Source organism: Salmo trutta, chromosome 14 (genome assembly GCF_901001165.1).
Source record: "Salmo trutta chromosome 14, fSalTru1.1, whole genome shotgun sequence".
Taxonomy (NCBI): domain Eukaryota; kingdom Metazoa; phylum Chordata; class Actinopteri; order Salmoniformes; family Salmonidae; genus Salmo; species Salmo trutta.
The window spans coordinates 70,576,547-70,600,111 of record NC_042970.1 but is presented as its reverse complement, the minus strand read 5'-3'; the positions used below and the strand labels follow the sequence as shown (position 1 = coordinate 70,600,111).

At 44.8% G+C, this 23,565-nt stretch overlaps 1 protein-coding gene across 4 annotated transcripts in view; it reads left to right on the top strand.

Annotated features, from left to right (window-relative positions):
* LOC115147235 (potassium voltage-gated channel subfamily KQT member 5) overlaps positions 1-23,565 on the top strand; it is a 134,242-nt gene that overhangs the window by 89,120 nt on the left and 21,557 nt on the right. For all 4 annotated transcript variants that reach the window (XM_029689352.1, XM_029689353.1, XM_029689354.1 and 1 more), the window contains exons 2-8: positions 4,188-4,278; positions 6,569-6,695; positions 18,917-19,092; positions 19,631-19,756; positions 21,120-21,230; positions 21,506-21,601; positions 22,700-22,794. In XM_029689352.1, the coding sequence (XP_029545212.1) occupies positions 4,188-4,278; positions 6,569-6,695; positions 18,917-19,092; positions 19,631-19,756; positions 21,120-21,230; positions 21,506-21,601; positions 22,700-22,794 (822 nt within the window). The remainder of the gene's footprint in view (positions 1-4,187; positions 4,279-6,568; positions 6,696-18,916; positions 19,093-19,630; positions 19,757-21,119; positions 21,231-21,505; positions 21,602-22,699; positions 22,795-23,565) is intronic.

Here is a 23,565-nt window from a genome sequence, read left to right as displayed (position 1 = left end):
AACTCATGAAGGATTTTGGTGGTCACACATTTCAGCACCATGGACAGCATAGCGGTAGTTGCAGACGCTCTTATCCAGAGCAACTAGGGTTAAGTGACTTGCTCAAGGGCACATTGACAGATTGTTCACCAAGTCGGCTCAGGGATTTGAACCAGCAACTTTTCAGTTACTGGCCCAATGCTGTTAACCGCTAGGCTGCCTGCCACTCATTTATCCTAGGGAGCTGGCTGTACTGATGGCATGTGGATCCATGTCATGATGACACACACACACACACTGAAACACACACACACATTAGGCAATAAATAGTCTTAATGTAATTAGCTTTCAGTCTGTCTCTAATGAACTGTAGCCTGTGGGAAAATGTGAGACATATTTCTCCGAATTCTTCCTCATTGACTCTAAATCGAGTGTGTGATGCTCAAGGCAATACGTCCTCAACACAATATCATATATATATACATTCTCCACTGTTACGTATACATGCAGCTGCTATTCACTCTGCCCTGTACAACGAGGAGAGATCGACATAAGGAGAGATCAAGAAAGGACAAAGTGCAATCCAAGGTTGTGTCAACTCCTGCCTGCTCAACCCTTACACATACTGTATACATCCATATACTCATCTTACCCTGCTCAACCCTTACACATACTGTATACATCCATATACTCATCTTACCCTGCTCTACCCTTACACATACTGTATACATCCATATACTCATCTTACCCTGTTCTACCCTTACACATACTGTATACATCCATATACTCATCTTACCCTGCTCTACCCTTACACATACTGTATACATCCATATACTCATCTTACCCTGCTCTACCCTTACACATACTGTATACATCCATATACTCATCTTACCCTGCTCTACCCTTCGCTGAGAGGAGAGATATGGAGAGAAGAAATACTTGAAAGAAAGAGAAAGTGACATCCAAGGTTGACTGCCTGCCCCAGTGCCCAATCCTTACAATGACATAGAATACAGTGATATGTCCTGTGTCTCGCAGTAGTGTGTACAGTCAAGCGCAATTCACTCTATCCTCTGCTAAGAGAGGTGTATTGGAAAGAAGACAGCGCCATCCAAGGTTACTTTGGAACACAACCTCTGCCTACCCAGTCCTTACAATCGTATACAATACAAACGTGCGGTATTTGCAGTGTACATGTTTTTCTAAGGTTTCTACTCCAACTTTTCTGGTAGTGTTGTTTGTGATCCGTACAAACAACACTACCAGACCTTCGTGTTACCACGGATATCCACTGAGAGCCTGACAACACGACTGATTGGGAGACAAACAAATGCAGACGCCTGCTTTTTGCTGCAAATCTAATTCAAAATGAGGATGATTGAGTGTAATGTAGCCAGTACGACAGACCCCAGTGCTTGGACATTAGTCATTTCCTTGGCACTCTGTTTCAAAACAAATCAATTAAATTATACAAAATAGACAAGCACTTACTGCCTGCTACTGCTCGGTGATGATGGGCTTCTGTGTGTGTGTGCGTGTGTGCGTGCGTGCGTGCGTGCGCAAGTCCCCACTCCCAAATCTTTATTTACTCTGGGGCTCTCTTTAAAAGGTTAAGGGCAATTCTGTGTTCTGTTGGAGCTGTGAGGGCTGTGACAGACTCCAGATACTAGCTCCGCGTCCCAAATGGCACCCTATTCCCTATCTAGTGCACCATACTACGTAGGGAATAGGGTGCGATTTGGGACAGCTCCCCCTACAACAGTATGTGACACGAGGCAACTGAGGCCTGCAGAGAGGACAGGGAGGCGGCGGCAAAGTAATTAGGGAAGATCGTTCAATGATAAACAACCTTGCCTGTTTTTCATAACTAATTAATTGTTTTTCATTAAGTATTTCACAAATGGTTCTATTTGTTTTGAAAAGAGAGACATTGGTGTTTATTATAGTTAGATAAGGAGGCACTCTGAAAACCTTGTTTAGCAGCCACTCAGAAATTCTCCTTTAGAGATCTTGACAAGAGAGAGAGTGGAGGAAGACTTATGAGGCCAGCTGTCCTTTCAGTTGACAGCTACATGATACTTGTCAAGGCACGCATTCACCAGTCCAGACATATGCACAATTGATTAACTTCCCAATTTAATTAGGATGTACAGTTGAAGTCGGAAGTTTACATACACCTTAGCCAATTACATTTAAACTCAGTTTTTCACAATTCCTGACATTTATTACTTAGTGTATGTAAACTTCTTACCCACTGGAATTGTGATGCAGTGAGTTATAAGTGAAATAATCTGTCTGTAAACAATTGTTGGAAAAATTACTTGTCATGCACAAAGTAGATGTCCTAACCGACTTGCCAAAACTATAGTTTGTTAACAAGAAATGTGTGGAATGGTTGAAAAATAACTTTTAATGACGTCAACCTAAGTGTATGTAAACTTCCCACCTCAACTGTATTTTTTAATGTAAAAACACTAAAATGTTAAATATTCAAACTTGAAAAGGAATAATTTTTATTTAGCCTCTTGGGTTACATACAAAGCCTTCTACTTCCTGACTCCTCACAGAAGGAGGAGAGCGTATTGGACGACAGATGTCGACGGTTAAATCGAAATAACCACATAACCATCTATCCCTCCTCTGGCTATGGAAAACCGCAACCTCTGTTTGGGCTCCCTCTTGGAGTCAAAGGTCAGATCGGGGCCGGGGTCACATCAGCACAGTCCTATAGCGGTCAGCGAGAGGTCGGCTGGGGATCGCGACCCGCACAGGACGCCCACCCTTTTCACACAGACGCTGCTCAGAAGCTCAGAGTCTGGAAGTCACCCCCCTGACCCGCTTGGCCATGCGTTTCAACTTTTAAAGGTTCTTCATCTTCTTTCATCTTAGTGATGATTTAGGGCCTAGCCTACAGGCACCGGGGGACGGCTTAATAGTCTCTAGCCTCTCATCATCCATACTCCATAGGCTACAGCTGTGGAGAAGGGAGAGGGAACAGAAGGGTGGTGGCTGGACGGGGGGGCGGTAGAGGAAGTTGTAGTAACGTCTTGTGCGGCATAGTGACATCTTCAAAGACCTTATTGGGGTTCTTGATGATTGTTTGTATTTCTGAATGTCACTCTCAAATATTGACTGAGAAGGAAGAGAAGGGAGGTCGAGGGACATTAGAGGAAGTTGTAGCGACATATTGGCTGACCTTATTTGGATTGTTTCTAATTGTTTACATTTTGTGAATGCCACTGTCATCACACTGGAATGACTCTTCTATCTAAACTCAGGGTTCAGTTTCTATCTCCATAGCCAGACACCATATTCACACTGTTGTTATCCTGGAGAACCTAGACAATTGGCATGCAAGGCTAATCTCTCCCCTACAGCGGTGTTTGGTCAACAGTGCTTTGTCTTTGTTATGACTCACCACCCACTGGGCTCAGACATCTTTTCAGCATCTAGTTTTAATTTCAATTTTGTTGACTTGTCAACTAATTGGATATAGGTTCAAATAGGCGACATTCTGTTACATTGATGACTTTTTGCAAATCCAATCAGTTTTCCACGTTGGTTCAACATCATCACATTGAATTTTGGGGTTGAAATGACATTGATTCAACCAGTTTTTGCCCAGTAGATACTGAAATGCAACACTTCCACTAGTTTCAAAAGCACTGCTTTGCAGGAAAATCAAGATGCTATAGTTTCAATGATAATCCTAGAAAGACAAAGACAATAAGTCATTTGGCATCCAAAGCCCTATCTTAGCCTTTCCCTCACAAACTCCATAGGCACAGCCAAGCTTTAAGACGGAGCTCAATCCTGATCAAACACAGATGTTCTCTCACCATTTAACACAAAAGACATCTATAACTCTAAATCCGATGCTCGTAATTTTGCCATTGATGCTACTTGGAAGGCCGTTGGCCCACCTCATATTTCAGAGTTATTTAATGGAAAAATAAAAGATTGTATCATTATGAAGGTGGAAGATTATCAAAGACTGTGGTTCTTTGCAGAAAGAGGTAGGGAAAGGAGCATGGGTATGGGTCTGATATTTCTGCTTCTCCAGTCCAGCGACGGTGCATGTTTCAAGCTAATCACGTTAGCATTAATAATGAGATCAGGCATTTCCTGACCAAACTGCCATGTTCTTCTTCTGTGTCATATGGCTCTGGATAAATGTATTTATGATTTCTATCTGTTTTGTCCTGTAGGTTCGTCCTGGTTTTTGGTTGCTTGGTCCTGTCTGTGTTCTCCACCATTCCGGCTCACCAGGACTTCTCTTCCGACTGTCTGCTCATCCTGGTGAGAAACTGGTTGAAACTAGGCATATGTTCTGACACAGACACGGAAGCTGTTCATCGGCGTGCCTGTTTACAATGAGTGCAGTGATAGGTGACACTGTGGATAGCAGAAAGCAGTGTCACCAATCGCTTCACAGCAGGCAAATACAAAGCTTTGAAATGTGTTGAGCTTTCAATCAAACTCCTCTTTGCACAACTAGATTTCTATTAGTAATTAGGTAAGAGGATATGAATACATTCTGGTATCAGTAAGTTCATCTGATCAGTTGGGAACACTTCTCTGTTTTCCCATCATCTAGTCATTTGATAGTGAATAAAGCAGATTCAAACGGACTTAACCAAGTTAAGAACCCTACTGATGCAGAGCTCTCTCTTGCTACGTATGTGGTCCTTATAGGAAAAATCGATACAGGCCAAGGTTCACGCGTTGTCTCCATATTGAGTTTAGTCATTTGATCCGGGACCAACATTGATTTCTTCTTCTACACTCTTAGAAAAAGGGTTCAAAAAGGGTTCTTCGGATGTCTCAATAGGAGAACCCTTTTCGGTTTCAGGTAGAACCCTTTTGGTTTGCATGTAGAAACGTCTGCAACCAAAAATAGTTATTCAAAGGGTTAACCTATGGGGGCAGCCGAAGAAACCTTTAAAGTTGTAGATAGTGTACTGTTATTGAAATGCTGCTAGCAGGTCACTATCTACTAACCGTACCCTGCGATGAGTTATCACCATACTGTTACAGCAGACTTGAGGGCCGCGAGGGAGAGTGAGCAAAAGGGTCGTCAATTGGTCATCATCATTGTCTCTGTATTGCCCTGTTGTTGATTTTGACAGTCATTTAAATTGTTGCTGAAATATATTGATATTTGAAGCATTATTGCTCAGCAACTGGGAAATAGACGAGTGAGAGATGAGTGTTATTTGTATAGAGCTCAAATGTGAGTGGTGAACTGGAAGAAATGAACTCCATTTACGGGAGTCAATTAGCATGGTAGGTGACCTTGGTTATTGACTGACAGTACAGACAGACAGACAGACAGACAGACAGACAGACAGACAGACAGACAGACAGACAGACAGACAGAGAGAGAGAGAGAGAGAGAGAGAGAGAGAGAGAGAGAGAGAGAGAGAGAGAGAGAGAGAGAGAGAGAGAGAGAGAGAGAGAGAGAGAGAGAGAGAGAGAGAGAGAGAGAGAGAGAGAGAGAGAGAGGAGAGAGAGAGAGAGAGAGAGAGAGAAGAGAGAGAGAGAGAGAGAGAGAGAGAGAGAGAGAGAGAGAGAGAGAGAGAGAGAGAGAGAGAGAGGGAGTCAACAAAGAGCAACAATTCCCATTCAAATAATCAAAGATTACAAACATCCTAGTACATTTGAAAATCTAAAGAGTATGTCATTGCTCTGGGGCAAGTACAGATAAGGAAACATCCAGTTGGTAGTATAGTGTAAAAATAAAGTTACAAAAATGTACTCATATTGTTTCGTTTGACATTCAATTCAATACGACTATGAATCCCTGAGGGAAATTAGGAAGGTTAGTGGTATATGTCATTTTGTAGCCTGGGTGGGCCAGTGACAGTCAATGCATCGGTCCATCCTTCTGTGCTAGGCAAGTATCTCCATGACAGATAGGAAGAGGGATATCCGAGGAGAAGATTAATCCCTTTATCAAAACTGGATTCATACTGGATGTCTCCATTCAATAACATAGCCTCTCCAAATTAAATCAGTGTCAACACGATTCCAGTCGCTACTCTGAAAACTAGATTTGAAACCGCATTCATGCTCATTTAAAAATCTCATTGCATCCATATGCCTCTTTTAGACCACACTTGCTAGGGACATTATCTTGGATTAGCATCAGCGGAATTTGAATCATGATATACTGGGAGCAAATGCTAGCTAGCTAATGTTGTGCCAATTGCAATGAATGTAGTGACCTAATTGACTATGTTGACTCAGTGTAGACATTTAGCATGCTAATGGTGCATTAGCATATTTTAGGTTGACACTGATGGTATGACATTATATACATGCTGCTCACAGGAAGTAGACCACTTTAAGTCATCATTCATTCAAATCATGAATCTGTTTCAATGTCAAGAAAAAGCATGCCACTTTAATATGTTATGATATGTTGGAAATTGGATGATTAATAATTTCTTGTACTTTCAATACAATGATGAAACTGATATAAACAGATAGGTGTCACACTTGTAGATAGTTCTATCTGTAGATTTATAGCAATTGCTGTCATTGTGTATCATTTTCCCCTGACTTCCCATTTTGTCACTTCCTGTAGGAGTTTGTGATGATTGTGGTGTTTGGGCTGGAGTACATCATCAGGATCTGGTCGGCCGGCTGCTGCTGTCGCTACAGAGGATGGCAGGGTCGCCTCCGTTTCGCCCGGAAGCCTTTCTGTGTCATAGGTGAGCTATAGACTAGATATTTTTACATTTTACATTTTAGTCATTTAGCAGACGCTCTTATCCAGAGCGACTTACAGTAGTGAATGCATACATTTCATAAATTTTTTCTCCGTACTGGTCCCCCGTGGGAATCGAACCCACAACCCTGGCGTTAAATAGTTTTACAGGTAATCATTGACTTTTTCCTCTTTTATGACAATTGATGACCTCTCAGTTACTTTATTTCCTACTTAAAAGCGAGAAGTCAGTTTCCTGACTGCAAATCCATATGGCTATGCACTAATTGCCGGAGTTTTACCATAGGAATGTGACTTCCGAGTTCAAAGAGACCTACGGGTAAAAGGATATGCAGTGTAATTGACCATAGGAACACAAACACAATAGACCGTAGTCCTCTGGCTTGATGTTTTAGCTGTGGTGTTTGAGGCTCTTGTGATTCTTAACAGGAGATTTAGGGTCGACTGACTATGTAAATAGGCCTCTCCATTAACCCGTCTTCAATTCTTTCCAGTGTTTAGACATATCCATCTGCCCTTCCTCAGATGGCCACCGTACTTCAGGGAGGGAGAGTAGAGGCTTACCAGTCACGCTAAGTCAGAGCTAGCATTATCATGCTCTCTGAGCTGGCTAATGTCATGTCGAGAGAGAGAGCAGGAGAGGGAGAGGGAAACAGATAGAAAGCGAGAGAGATACAGAAATTAGACCATTAGAATTAGACCATGAATTTCATGAACTATGAAATAACACATATGGAATCATGTAGTAACCAGAAAAGTGTTAATCAGATCAAAATATATTTTATTTGAGATTCTTCAAATAGCCACCCTTTGCCTAATGACAGCTTTGCACACTCTTGGCATTCTCTCAACCAGCTTCACAACAACCGTACACAGGCCAATAACGAGATACTCTGAATAGAGCTGTTTAAGGCTGAACTACATACTCCGAATAGAGACGGCTAAGGCTGAACTAGACACTCCGAACAGAAATGGGGCGGCAGGTAGCCTAGTGGTTAGAGACTGTTAAGGCTCAACTAGATACTCTGAATGGATGTCACGGCTGTTTGAAGGAGCTGACCAAGATGCAGCGTTTTCGTAGTTCCACATATTTATTAAAAGTGAAACTGAATGCAATACACTGAAATACAAAAGAACAAACCGTGACGCAGAGAGGACAACACACTACTCCAAAGACAATAACCCACAAACCACAATGAGAAAAACCCCTACTTAAATATGATCTCTAATCCGAGGCAAATGAGGATCAGCTGCCTCCAATTAGAGATCAACCCCAAACAATCCAAGAAATAGAAAACTAGAATTTAAACATAGAACTAGAAAACATAGATAACCTGTTGGGGCTAGGGGGCAGTATTTACACGGCCGGATAAAAAACGTACCCGATTTAATCTGGTTACTAATCCTACCCAGTAACTAGAATATGCATATACTTATTATATATGGATAGAAAACACCCTAAAGTTTCTAAAACTGTTTGAATGGTGTCTGTGAGTATAACAGAACTCATTTGGCAGGCAAAAACCTGAGAGATTCCTTTACAGGAAGTGGCCTGTTTGACCATTTATTTGCGTTCTTTGACATCTCATCCAAAAACTCAGGATCTCTGCTGTTACGTGACACTTCCCACGTCTCCAATGGGCTCTCAGAGCCCGGGAAAAACCTGAATGACGTAATTCAAAGCCCTGGCTGAAACACACGAGAGCTTTTGCTAAGTGGTCTATCAGAGGACAAAGGCTTAGGCGCGTGACCTGCCCCGCCCCCGTCTTTCGGTTTTTCCCTCTGTTTACAGACAGGCAGATTCCCGGTCGGAATATTATCGCTTTTCTACGAGATAAATTGCATAAAAATTGATTTTAAACAGCGGTTGACATGCTTCGAAGTACGGTAATGGAATATTTAGAATTTTTTTGTCACGTTCTGCGCCATGCGCGCGACCGTGATTTACCATTCTGATAGTGTCTAGAACGCACGAACAAAACGTCGCTGATGGAACATAACGATGGATTATTTGGGACCAAACCTACATTTGTTATTGAAGTAGAAGTCCTGGGAGTGCATTCTGACGAAGAACAGGAAAGGTAAGACCATTTTTCTTATAGGAAATATGATTTTGATGAAGGCTAAACTTGCCGGGTGTCTAAATAGCTAGCCCGTGATGGCTGGGCTATGTACTTAGAATATTGCAAAATGTGCTTCATCCGAAAAGTTATTTTAAAATCGGACATATCGAGTGCATAGAGGAGTTCTGTATCTATAATTCTTAAAATAATTGTTATGCTTTTTGTGAACGTTTATCGTGAGTAATTTAGTAAATTGTTAGTAAATTCCCCGGAAGTTTGCGGGGGGTATGCTTTTTCTGAACGTCACATGCTAATGTAGAAAGCTGTTTTTTGATATAAATATGAACTTGATTGAACAGACATGCATGTATTGTATAACATAATGTCCTAGGTGTGTCATCTGATGAAGATCATCAAAGGTTAGTGCTGCATTTAGCTGTGGTTTGGGTTTATGTGACATTATATGCTAGCTTGAAAAATGGGTGTCTGATTATTTCTGGCTGGGTACTCTGCTGACATAATCTAATGTTTTGCTTTCGTTGTAAAGCCTTTTTGAAATTGGACAGTGTGGTTAGATTAACGAGAGTCTTGTCTTTAAATAGCTGTAAAATAGTCATATGTTTGAGAAATTGAAGTAATAGCATTTCAAACGTTTTGAAAATCGCGCCGCAGGATTCAACTGGCTGTTACGTAGGTGGGACGATTTGGTGCCACCTAGCCCATAGAGGATAACATAGATCAGCCCAAAAACACCCCCTGTTACGCCCTGCCCTACACTACTATAGAAAATGACATCTTACTAGGGTCAGGACGTGACAGTACCCCCCCCCCCCCCCAAAGGTGCAGACTCCGAATGCACACAAAAACAAAAAACCCAACAAAACACAAAGGGAGGGTAGGGTGGGTGACTAGAGTCTATGGCGGTGGCTCTGGTTCCGGGCGTAGTACTACCACCGCCCGCTGATCCCCCCGCTTCTGTATGTCCGGAGGAACCAGACCATGGATCGTCGCCAGAAGCCGGACCGCCAACCGCTGCTGAAGACTCTGGGCTAAAGGCCGCCGCTGAAGGCTCTGGGTTGCAGACCACCGCTGAAGGCTCTGGGTTGAGGGGCGTCGCTGGAGGCTCTGGTTTGAGGGGCGTCGCTGGTGGCTCAGGGCTGAGGGGCGTCGCTGGAGGCTCAGGGGCGTCGCTGGAGGCTCAGGGCTGAGGAGCGTCGCTGGAGGCTCAGGGCTGAGGAGCGTCGCTGGAGGCTCAGGGCTGAGGAGCGTCGCTGGAGGCTCAGGGCTCACAACAGGCACTGGCTGTACCGGGTTATGGACGCGCACTGGAGGGAGAGTGAGAGGAGCAGGAATCGGTCTCACCGGACTGGGGAGATGCACTAAGGGCCGAGTGCTCACAGCAGGCACTGGCTGTACCGGGTTATGGATGCGCACTGGAGGGAGTGTGTGAGGAGCAGGAACAGGACGTACTGGACTGGGCAGGCGCACTGGAGGCCTGATGCGTGGGACTGGCTTTGGAGGCGCCAGACTCGTAACACACACCTCAGGGCTAGTGCGGGGAGCAGGAACAGGACGTACTGGTCTGGGCAGGCGCACTGGAGGCCTGATGCGTGGGGCTGGCTTTGGAGGCGCCAGACTCGTAACACGCACCTCAGGGCTAGTGCGGGGAGCAGGAACAGGACGTACTGGGCTGGGCAGGCGCACTGGAGGCCTGATGAGTGGGGCTGGCTTTGGAGGCGCCAGACTAGTAACACGCACCTTCAGGCTAGTGCGGGGAGCATGAACAGGATGTACTGGGCTCTGGTGACGCACTGGATGTCTGGAGCGCATGGCCTGCACAACCCATCCTGGCTGGATGGTCACTGTAGCCCGGCACGGGCGGAGCGCTGGCACAGGGCGAACTGGGCTGTGCTGGGGAATGAGGGAAGCCGTGCGTAGAGCAGGCGCAGGATAAACTGGGCCGAGGAGATGCACTGGTGGCCAGATGCGCTGAGCAGGCACACTCCTTCCTGGCTGAGTGCCAACTCTAGCCCGACAACGATGAGGAGCTTGCACCGAGTGCACCGGGCTATGAATGCGTATGGGCGATACAGTGCGCATTTCCGCATAGCTCGGCGCTTTTCTCATCACCCGCTCCCCACGGTAAGCACGAGGAGTTGGCTCAGGTCTCCATCCTGACTTAGCAAAACTCCCCGTGTGCCCCCCCAAACATTTTTTGGGGGGGGCTGCCTCTCGCACTTGCCTTTCGGTGCATATAACGCCTCGTAGTAACGTCGCTCTGCCTTCGCTGCCTCAAGTTCCTCCTTCGGTCGGCGATACTCCCCAGCCTGACTCCAGGGTCCTTCCCCATCCAAAATCTGCTCCCATGTCCATTCCTCCTGCTGCTCCTTCTTACGCTGCTTGGTCCTTTTATGGTGGGTTATTCTGTCACGGCTGTTCGAAGGAGCGGACCAAGATGCAGCGTTTTCGTAGTTCCACATATTTATTAAAAGTGAAACTGAATGCGATACACTTAATAAACTTGAATTACAAACACAACAAACCGTGACGCAGAGGACAACACACTACTCCAAAGACAATAACCCACAAACCACAATGAGAAAAACCCCTACTTAAATATGATCTCTAATCAGAGGCAAATGAGGATCAGCTGCCTCCAATTAGAGATCAACCCCAAACAATCCAACATAGAAATAGAAAACTAGAATTTAAACATGGAACTAGAAAACATAGATCAGCCCAAAAACACCCCCTGTCACGCCCTGCCCTACACTACTATAGAAAATGACATCTTACTAGGGTCAGGACGTGACAATGGAGACGGTTAAGGCGCAACTACATACTCCGAGTGGAGACTGTTAAGGCTGAACTAGATACTCTGAACAGAGACGGGGCGGCAGGTAGCCTAGTGGTTAGAGCGTTGGACTTATAACCGAAAGGTTGCAAGCTCGAATCCCGGAGCTGACAAGGTAAAAATCTGTCGTTCTGCTCCTGAACGAGGCAGTTAACCCACTGTTCCTAGGCCATCATTGAAAATAAGAATTATTAACTGACTTGCCTAGTTAAATACAGGTCAAATATAAAAAGACAGTTAAGGCTGAACCAGATACTCTGAATAGAGACGTTTAAGGCTGAACTAGATCCTCTGAATAGAGACTGTCAAGGCTCAACTAGATCCTCCGAATAGAGACGGTTAAGACTCAACTAGACACTCCGAATAGAGACTGGTAAGGCTCAACTAGATACTCTGAATAAAGACTGTTAAGGCTGAACTAGACACTCTGAATACCAGTCATGCTATTCAGAGTGAATGATAGTTGAGCCTTAACAGTCTCCATTCGGAGTATCAAGTTCAGGATTAACCGTCTGTTAAGGCTGAACTTGATACTCCGAATGGAGACTGTTAAGGCTCAACTAGATTCTCTGAATAGAGACGGTTAAGGCTGAACTAGATTCTCTGACTAGGGGCGGCAGGTAGGCTAGTGGTTAGAGCCTTGGACTTGTAAACGAAAGGTTGCAAGATTGAATCCCTGAGCTGACAAGGTAAAAATCTGTCGTTCTGCCTCTGAACAAGACAGTTAACCCACTGTTCCTAGGCCGTCATTGAAAATAAGAATTTGTTCTTATTAACTGACTTGCCTAGTTACATACAGGTAAAATAAATAAAAAGACGGTGAAGGCTGAACTAGATCCTCCGAATAGAGACTGTTGAGGCTGAACTAGATCCTCCGAATAGAGACTGTTAAGGCTGAACTAGATACTCTGAATAGAGACTGTTAAGGCTGAAATAGATACTCTGAATAGAGACTGTTAAGGCTGAAATAGATACTCCAAATAGAGATGGTTAAGGCTGAACTAGATACTCTGAATGGAGATGGTTAAGGCTGAACTAGATCCTCTGAATAGAGACTGTTAAGGCTGAACTAGATCCTCCAAATAGAGATGGTTAAGGCTGAACTAGATCCTCCGAATAGAGACTGTTAAGGCTGAACTAGATACTCTGAATAGAGACTGTTAAGGCTGAACTAGATCCTCCGAATAGAGACTGTTAAGGCTGAACTAGATACTCTGAATAGAGACGGTTAAGGCTGAACTAGATCCTCCGAATAGAGACTGTTAAGGCTGAACTAGATACTCTGAATAGAGACTGTTAAGGCTGAACTAGATCCTCCGAATAGAGACTGTTAAGGCTGAACTAGATACTCTGAATAGAGACTGTTAAGGCTGAAATAGATACTCTGAATAGAGACTGTTAAGGCTGAACTAGATCCTCCGAATAGAGACTGTTAAGGCTGAACTAGATACTCTGAATAGAGACTGTTAAGGCTGAAATAGATACTCTGAATAGAGACTGTTAAGGCTGAACTAGATACTCTGAATAGAGATGGTTAAGGCTGAACTAGATACTCTGAATAGAGATGGTTAAGGCTGAAATAGATACTCTGAATAGAGACTGTTAAGGCTGAACTAGATACTCCGAATAGAGATGGTTAAGGCTGAAATAGAGACTGTTAAGGCTGGCTGTAATATACTGTTTGGGTGTGTCCTCCTCTGGCCTCTCCTCTTTTTAATTATTTGTCAGTCTTAATCTTGCCTCCTAAGCTGCTTACCCCTTTCCCCTCCTAGCCAAAACACACAACCTAGGATACCTCTCCAATCATCCCTCTATCAAAACACGTAGGGTCACTGACTGGACACAATCCCCCTCCCGCTTCCACTACAAGTAGCCACTACTAATAAACCCATTTTTACTGGTTAGACACTATGAAGTATGGCCATCATGAATAACTTAAGCATTGCTGTTACTTTATCATAATTTATTGTCTGTTTCTCTCTGTATAATTCCTCCCTTGACCTGCTTATGTCAGCCCTATTGTGTTGAATGATTGATCAGCTGGCCTATTACAATCATGGAGTACTGTCTGTATGAGGGCATGTGACATTGCCAATAACTCAATCTATTACACGTCAACTAATGACACAATGCAAGGCTGGATAATGACACAAGGCAAGGCTTATAATGGCAATCACCATGATAATCACCATGACAATCGCCATGATAATCACCATGACAATCACCGTGACAATCACCATGACAATCACCATGACAATCGCCATGACAATCACCGTGACAATCACCATGACAATCGCCGTGACAATCACCGTGACAATCACCGTGACAATCACCATGATAATCACCATGACAATCACCATGACAATTACTCTGAGCTGCTTGAGGGAGGTTTGTCATTTCTATTTTCCTCTCTCTTTCCTTCTGTTTTTCACTCTCTCTCTTTTTGTATTTTTTTCCGCCCCCCCCCCTCTATCTCTCTCGTCTCCCTCCCCCACCTCTCCACCCTGATGTATGTGTCAACATTGTGTGTCTGTGTGTGTTGTAGTGTGCTTTGACTACTCTAGATGGGTCTATAAATTCTCTCCCTTATACAGTCAGTGGTAAGAGTATCCATAACTGTCAGCCCGATACACCCCAGTCATTACTGTCTGGGCCAATCCATTAGTCTCTGGAGTGCGGGGGTGTCTCACTCAGTGACTCTCACCATCCATAAATTATACGCAATGAGCCAATTTCATCTTTAAGTGTTCCGAGCAGGTGATTTGTCCTGTGAAGTTATTGAAAGATCGTTAGAAGGAGATATTTCAATGCAGATGTGGTCCCCAGAGCCCAGATGGATGGAAACAAACAGGACAGCTCATAAACTGGATGAATAGCTCTCATTGGTAGGCTCAGTCAGTGGTGGGTTCCCATCAGCCAATGGGGCTGGCATACAGGAAGAATGTTTATTGAAGTGCGTTTGACTGAGAACATATTTGTCTAAAAACCAGCTTATGTATCTTACATTGTGGTTTAGGTAGAGGATGCTGATTGAATGTGTTGGTTTATGTAGAGGACATTGACTGACTGTATTGATAGAGGATTGCTCACACTGTAGTGTTGCACCATGAGAAATCACTGGCTCGATGCCAGCTAAACTTTTCTACTGATTGGATGTGAAAGTATTTGATTGTGACAAGACATCGTGACGACAACACAGGGATATTGAATTTGTCAGTGAAAGGATTGGCACTAAATGTGGTGTTCCTTGGGGGGATTTTGACATCTTGGTGTCCTTACCACCCCCATGTTTATGAATGAGAGAGTAACGTCGGCCCCTCAATGACCCATAGACACAAACACACACACACACTCGCACACACACACACACACACCTGTGGGAGCTGTAGTCGGTCTATCAGGCAAGGACTTATATGCGACCCAGCCCAGAGCCCAACCCAGACAGGCACAGACAGGCACAGACAGACAGACAGACAGACAGACAGACAAGACAGACGAGAGGAGAGAATGTGTTGGCTGTATTCTGACCAGGCAGTCCAGAGGCAGTTGGGCTGCTAACTGTTAACATCATACCAAGAGCTGTCCCCTGTCCAAGTCCCACATATGTGACTTTGACTGTCTGCCTGGATGGACGAGGAGGAATGTGAACACACTGGCAACCACTGAGGACACACGCACACACACAAAGGAACACACACATACACACATCTGCAGCGATAGAATAGATAACTAATATTTGCGAAACTAGTAAATACTTTTAAACCTCATAGAGTCCGTTTCCCAGACCCAGATTAAGCCAAGAACTGGACTGGATCTTTTGAACAGGATTCTTAGTCTAGTAGGTTTAATCTGGGGCTGGGAAACCGCCCTATAGTCTCACATCAACATAGTAACCGTAGTCTCAACCCAGAGTGGTATCACTGGTGCAGCTGATTGGATTCTGTGTTTTTGGCATGAATGGTTAGAGAGACAAGTGGGGCCAAGGCTCAGAGGGTGAACCAGGACACACAGTACTGCTGTTAAAACTAGACCAGGCAGATGGAGACTCCAGATGTGAGAGATCTGTCAGCACTCAGCACACACACACACACACACACACACACACACACACACACACACACACACACACACACACACACACACACACACACACAGACACACACACACACACACACACACACACAGACACAGAAATTACATAGTCAGACACACACACACACACACACACACACACACACACACACACACACACACACACACACACACACACACACACACACACAAACATTACACACTCAGACACTCACACACACTCACACAAGCATGCGTACACAGACACACCAATTTATACACATACAGGCTCTCTTTCTCCTTCAAAACACACACACACGTCACACACTCACCTGCTTGTTAAAGAGGTCTTTTGTTTCCACATCTTCAGCAGAGGCCAGTGCTTGGCCAGTATCTTTATGTCCCAGCATGCTGTTTTTTGGGCCGTCCGAGTACGGTCTGTGTGTGTGGTTGGTTCATGTATTTTTCACGGTTCTGCTGTCTCCCTCCTGCCATGGTTTAACTGGTTCATGATTTATAAGCCCTAGAGCGATCGACCAAACCTTGGTCAGCGATTGTATTTCATGTCCGAGTGCTGAGTTCGTCGGAAGGACAGACAAACCCACCGGCTGGTGGTACGACAAATTCTCACAAATCTCACAAAACAGAAAAATGCAGGGGGAAACCAAGGAGAAGAAAATAATATTTCTTCAGTTTGTGGTTTCACATGGTGGTGGAGCGTCTTTGAAGTGAGGCGGTGGTGAAACACAAGGGTGTATTAAAGAAAATAGAAAATATTATTTGTCTGTGTTGGAGGAGAAGTCTGATGCCTCAGGCTACATCCCAAATGGAACCCTATTACCTACAAAGCCCATAGGACTCTGGTCAAAAGTAGTGCACTGTGTAGGGAATAGGGTGCCATTTGAGATTCAACCGCAGAGTTGTTTGTGTTCCTTGAGGGATTGATGTTTCTCTCCCTGTCGTTGTGGTCTGTCTGAACAGCCCCTGTCCTCCCTTTGTCAGTGTGTGTGTGTGTGTGTGTGTGTGCCAAGTTTTTATTGTCACGTGCACAAATACAGTGAAATGCCTGTACATGTATACACGTGTAAATGTGTGTGTGTGTGTGTGTGTGTGTGTGTGCATGCGTGCGTTATTGTGTGCGTCCTTGTGAGAACCCGCTCCTGTGTGTTTGCCACTAACGATCTGGGATTGAAGATCAGTATCAATCCAGTCGAATTCCCCATGCACAGCAGTTGCACTATGCTGCTGTAAACCGTCCTCCTTTAGACCAGTAGACTTACACAATGTTTCCAGTACATGTTTCCAAACATACTTGATATCTCAATCTCTTTTCATGCGTCAGTGGTGCATGGTGTACACTGTACATACAGCACAGGTGTTAGATTGCATGCCTTGCTATGATGTCCGTACCATTCTGTGTTGGGGATGGATTGTGGATCTCGATCGATGCAGAAGCATGTATAGCTTTTTGAGTTATTGTGTTGTTGACGCTTTTAACAGAATGCCAACACACACACACACACACACACACACACACACACACACACACACACACACACAGAGGGAGACTGTATCATTCATTCACTCATGTGGATGATATGTTGTTGTGATAATCGGTCACAGTAAGGGGTTACGGTTAATCTGTAATTACAACATAATGATTTGTTTACAACGGCAAATGTTATTCCCCCTCTATAGAATTTGCCCCCTCAAGGGTTGAAGTGGCTATTGATTTCACGCATATATATTCAGGGTCAATTTGACCGATGTTAATGGTCAAGATTTGGTCAAGTTTGAATGACTCTTGCCTGTATCCATTTCACCTAGATTCACTGTTATGTTAGTGTCCAGTATTGTTATGTTAGTGTCCAGTCCACACCAGTACTGTTATGTTAGTGTCCAGTCCACACCAGTACTGTTATGTTAGTGTCCAGTCCACACCAGTACTGTTATATTAGTGTCCAGTCCACACCAGTACTGTTATATTAGTGTCCAGTCCACACCAGTACTGTTATATTAGTGTCCAGTCCACACCAGTACTGTTATATTAGTGTCCAGTCCACACCAGTACTGTTATATTAGTGTCCAGTCCACACCAGTATTGTTATGTGAGTGTACAGTCTACACCAGTATTGTTATGTGAGTGTACAGTCTACACCAGTATTGTTATGTGAGTGTACAGTCTACACCAGTATTGCTATGTTAGTGTCCAGTCCACACCAGTATTGTTATGTTAGTGTCCAGTCCACTCCAGTACTGTTATGTTAGTGTCCGGTCTACACCAGTATTGTTATGTTAGTGTCCGGTCTACATCAGTACTGTTATGTTAGTGTCCAGTCTACATCAGTACTGTTATGTTAGTGTCCAATCCACACCAGTATTGTTATGTTAGTGTCCAGTCTACATCAGTACTGTTATGTTAGTGTCCAGTCTACACCAGTACTCTTATGTTAGTGTCCAGTCCACACCAGTACTGTTATGTTAGTGCCCAGTCCACGGAGTACTGTTATGTTAGTGCCCAGTCCACGGAGTACTGTTATGTTAGTGTCCAGTCCACGGAGTACTGTTATGTTAGTGTCCAGTCCACGGAGTACTGTTATGTTAGTGTCCTTTCCACACCAAAACAGTTATGTTAGTGTCCAGTCCACGGAGTACTGTTATGTTAGTGTCCAGTCCACACCAAAACAGTTATGTTAGTGCCCAGTCCACGGAGTACTGTTATGTTAGTGTCCAGTCCACACCAGTACTCTTATGTTAGTGTCCAGTCCACACCAGAACTGTTATGTTAGTGTCCAGTCCACAGAGTACTCTTATGTTAGTGTCCAGTCCACACCAGTACTCTTATGTTAGTGTCCAGTCCACACCAAAACAGTTATGTTAGTGCCCAGTCCACGGAGTACTCTTATGTTAGTGTCCAGTCCACACCAGAACTGTTAAGTTAGTGTCCAGTCCACAACAGTATTGTGACATATAACTACTATTCTTTATCTGTGTGCCCACCTGTAACTTTCTCTCTTTCCCTCCTTCCTTTTTTTATTTCTTTCTTTCTCTCTCTCTCCCCCTCTCTCTCACACTCTCTCTCTCTCTTTCCCTTTCTCTCTCGCTCTCTCTCCCTCTATCTCTCCTTCCCTTCCCTCTCTCTCTCACCCCTCTCTCTGTTTCTCCCCTTCCTCTTCCCCCTCTCTCACAATTCCCATATCCCCCTCCCCTTCCCAGACATCATCGTACTGATAGCCTCCGTAGCGGTGGTGTCGGCAGGAAGCCAGGGTAACATCTTTGCCACGTCCGCCCTGCGTAGCCTCCGCTTCCTGCAGATCCTGCGTATGGTGCGCATGGACCGGCGCGGCGGCACCTGGAAACTGCTGGGATCAGTGGTGTACGCACACAGCAAGGTGGGGCTGCCTTACGAATATACACAGTCACAGATCCACAGTCACAGATACGCAGTCACATATATACAAAGACACACACACAGTGACAGACACACACACACACACACACACACACACACACACACACACACACACACACACACACACACACACACACACACACACACACACACACACACACACAGTCACAGACAAACACAGTCACACACACTTCTTCTCTCTCCTCTCCTCTCTCCTTTCTCCTCCCTTCTCTCCTCTCTTCTCTCGTCTCCTCTCTCATCTCTCCTCTCTTCTCCCCTCTCTCCTTTCTTCTCCCTTCTCTCTCCTGTCTTCTCTCCTTTCTTCTCCCTCCGCTCTCCTCTCTCCTTTCTTCTCCCTCTCTCCTCTCTCCTTCCTCCTCTCTCATCTCTTCTCTCCTCTCTCCTTTCTTCTCCCTCCTCTCTCCTCTCTCCTCTCTTCCTTCTCTGGAGACGTCTTCTCTGACGTTATGGCGTCAGCAAATGGGAATCGTAAAAAAAATCTAATTCTCTCCCTGTAGGAGCTGGTGACAGCCTGGTACATTGGCTTCCTGGTCCTCATCTTCTCCTCCTTTCTGGTCTACCTTGTGGAGAACAAGTTCAACAGCGAGTTTGCCACCTATGCTGATGCCTTATGGTGGGGAACGGTGAGTAAAGTTACAGATACTCCCCTGTCTGCCCTCGTAATGGGAGAGTCCACAGTGGACGGTGGAGGATGTTGGAACAGTCCATGTTTGCCAGTTAAGGGATCCTTTTTCCTATGACTGTTTTCCAAACACTATTAACATTGTTTTTTGATGTTCTATTAATTTTATGTTCCGTATTTCTACTCAGCGGCACGGTCTGTCCCTGATTTGGTTTCCGGGCAACAAGGAAATAAAGCTCTTATTCAAATAGTATTTACCTCTGAAAATTCATCCTTTTCACTAATACGACAGATTTTCAGTATTATTATTTTCACGTTATTTCATCCACCCAAAGGAGAAGAGGCAAAAAGTCCTTTCATTCTTTGCCAGGCACTTTTCTTTTTATGTCCCTCCTGTTTTGTTGCACATAAGCTTTGATTAAAAACCTTCTTCTTCGTAATATACATTAGCCCCAGCACCATTAGCCACCATTTTCATACTGCCTCCAAAAGTCATAATGACACAAAATGGCCACGGCCTTCTTTGTCATGCACGGCAGCCCAGCACGGCAGAATGGGTAGAAAACCCAGATATAAGAGAGTCACTAAATCAATAGGGAATTATCTCCTGTGCTTTTCAGTCAATTAGATAGCAGTAGGAGAGAGAGAGAGAGAGAATGAGATGAGAGGAGAGAGAGAGAGAGGGGATGGAAAGAGAGATGGAAAGGGAGGGAGGGAGGGAGGGAGGGAGGGAGAGGGAGAGGGGGAGAGAGAGAGAGAGAGAGAGAGAGAGAGGGGATGGAAAGAGAGATGGAAAGGGAGGGAGGGAGGGAGGGAGGGAGGGAGGGAGAGGGAGAGGGGGAGAGAGAGAGAGAGAGAGAGGGGATGGAAAGAGAGATGGAGGGAGGGAGAGGGGGAGAGAGAGAGAGAGAGAGAGAGAGGGGATAGAAAGAGAGATGGAAAGGGAGGGAGAGAGAGAGGGAGAGAGAGAGAGAGAGAGAGAGAGAGAGAGAGGATGGATGGAAAGAGAGATGGAAAGAGAGAGAGAGAGAGAGAGAGAGAGAGAGGGAGGGAGGGAGGGGGAGAGGGGGAGAGAGGGAGAGAAAAGGCAGATGAAACTAAAGCTATATAATAAGCCAATGAAGTGATATAAACGTCAAAAAGCAGAGATACATTATCATCACACATAAAATACTTTCTCTTGTGAATAGACCCTAGTAAATAGTGTAAATGGTAGCCATTTTGTTAGGATTTCAGTGCCCTCACAAATTTACGTCGATGATATTTAATTTGGTGGCCTCGCTCCGTATAGTATCATTTAGGACCTATCATGGACAATAGTGGTGTCTTTCTCAAGATAGAATTGTGTTTGTGTGTGTTCTCAGATCACCTTGACAACCATTGGTTACGGGGACAAGACCCCGAAGACCTGGACCGGGCGCATGCTCTCAGCTGGGTTTGCACTACTGGGCATCTCTTTCTTTGCCCTGCCAGCGGTGAGTACATACACACACTCATACGCGCACACACTGATGTACATATGCACGCACACACACATACACACAAATTGGCAGGTGCATGAACACACACACACGCACGCTACTTACACGATTATATCCTTTCAGTTACTCTACTAGACAGCTACCTCCCCTATCTGACTTCATGTTCACATGTTGTTCAGTCACAAATGAGGCATTGACCCAAAATGGCTGACAAAAGAGCAGTTTTACATCTTCTCACCTGATTCCCATGTCCTCCTGTGTCTTCCCAGGGTATACTGGGCTCAGGCTTTGCCCTGAAGGTCCAGGAGCAGCACAGACAGAAGCACTTTGAGAAGAGGAGGAACCCAGCCGCTTGTCTCATCCAGGTAAAGGCAAAGTGTTGTAGCTATCACCGGCTACGTCCCAAATGGCACCCTATTCCCTATATAGTGCACTTCTTTTGACCCAAGCCCTATGGGCCCTGGTCAAAAATAGTGTACTATGAAGGAGATAGGGTGCCATTTGGGACAGAGCCTCATTTCCTCTGACTCACACTTACTACAATACTGCTAGTGGTACTACAGTCACTTTAATGGTATTGTCAATTCAAATTGACCTTGGGCTATGAATACATCATTAGAGATGTTTGTGCCAGAGATAGATACTCATTGTCTCTCGTTGATTGAATCAATAGTTTACCTTACTGTTGCGAATGTGAAGTATGGTGACGTTGAAACTAAAAGTAATTTTGTTGTTATCCAGTCTCTATTTTCCCCCTCACATTCCCTCCAAACATGCCCAGGAACCAGCATGTAGGGTGACCTCCTCTAACCCCAGGTTCTCCATTGCTTCCAAGCTAGGTTCTGTCCATTCTCCCCAATTCTTAACTCTCTACCCTCAAGAGTGGCAGGCAAGCTTAAGCTGTTAGCTATCCTTCCCTCTTCCCTGCATCCCTCGTCTTCCTCTTTTCCTTCCTGTTTGTGACCTCACCTTGTGGTTTCCTTTGTGTATCCCTCTATCCCTCGCTTCCTCTCCTGCCTTCCTCCTCCCCCGCTATCTTCTTCTTCCTCCTCTACCTCCTTTCCCCTCCTCCTCCCCTCACCTCCTCTCCATCCTCCCACCGCACCAGGCTGCGTGGCGCTACTACTCCACCGACTACTCTACCAGGCCGTATCTAGGCGCCACGTGGCGTTACCACGTGAGCCTCCTGCCCTCCCAGCCCCACAGGCATGTACTGTACCCCCATCGTGCCTGGCCTCCGAACTCGGCCCAGCGACAGAACGTGTCACTCACGCGTGACCTTTGACCCGTGATTGCTTTGTTGTGTTTTTTTATCACTAATCAGAGTTTTTTTCCCCCATTTTTTTTTATTCCTCTGTTTGTCCTTTCTTTTTCTTCTTTTTTGTTTTTGTTTTGTCTCATTTTCTCTCTTTTGTCTATTTTTTCTTTCCTCCCACCTGTTTTTTTGTGTATTCTGCATGCAGTGTGTTTGGCGTAGTTATGCGGCTGATGAGAACTCGGTTTCCATTGCTACCTGGAAGCCTCATTTGAAGGCGTTGCATACCTGCAGCCCTACAAAGTAGGTACAACATTGGCAGCTGGTGTCTGAGTTTGGTGTCTGTGCCCCTGTTAAGCAGTCTTTTCCCTTCTCTTTTTCCAATTAAGTATTTCTGTTAACTTTTCTTTTCTAGCCTGGTCCCAGATCTGTTTGGCACGTTTGGTGTGACAATGGCCATAGGTGTTGGCAAGACAGCACAAACTGATCTGGGACCAGGCTACATATTTTCTACTTATCTCCTCTACCTCTCTACCTCAAGTACTATTTCACTTATGTACTTCCTTCTTTTCTGTGAATGAATACATTTATATTTTTATCATTTGTCTTCTGTTATTATAAGTCAATAGTTCACAGCCATCAAAAGACCAGTATTGTCCAGGTTCCTTTTCATCCAAACTGTAGTGAAGTCCAGAACTCAAGAAATATGACTAAAAACCAATCATGTAGACAATACCCCAGTACACCTCTGTTGCTAACACAGCAGGCATTCATATCTCCCGTTCCCAATGACACCCCATTCCATATGTAGTGCACTACTTTTGATCAGGCGCTAGTCAAAAGTAGTGCGCTACATAGGGAATAGGGTGCCATTTGGAACTTTGGCCTAGTTAGCTAAGATTCACTGAAGACTTGAGATTGTCTGCACCACACTTTCAACTGAGGCAGTGAATTTAGCGGTCGTCCTCCACGGTCCATCCATTTCTGACGGTAATCAGCGTCTAAATGATCCAATCAGGCTTTATTGAATGTGTGGCCACTTCTCCGTCTCTCGTTTCATTGGACTGCCACTGT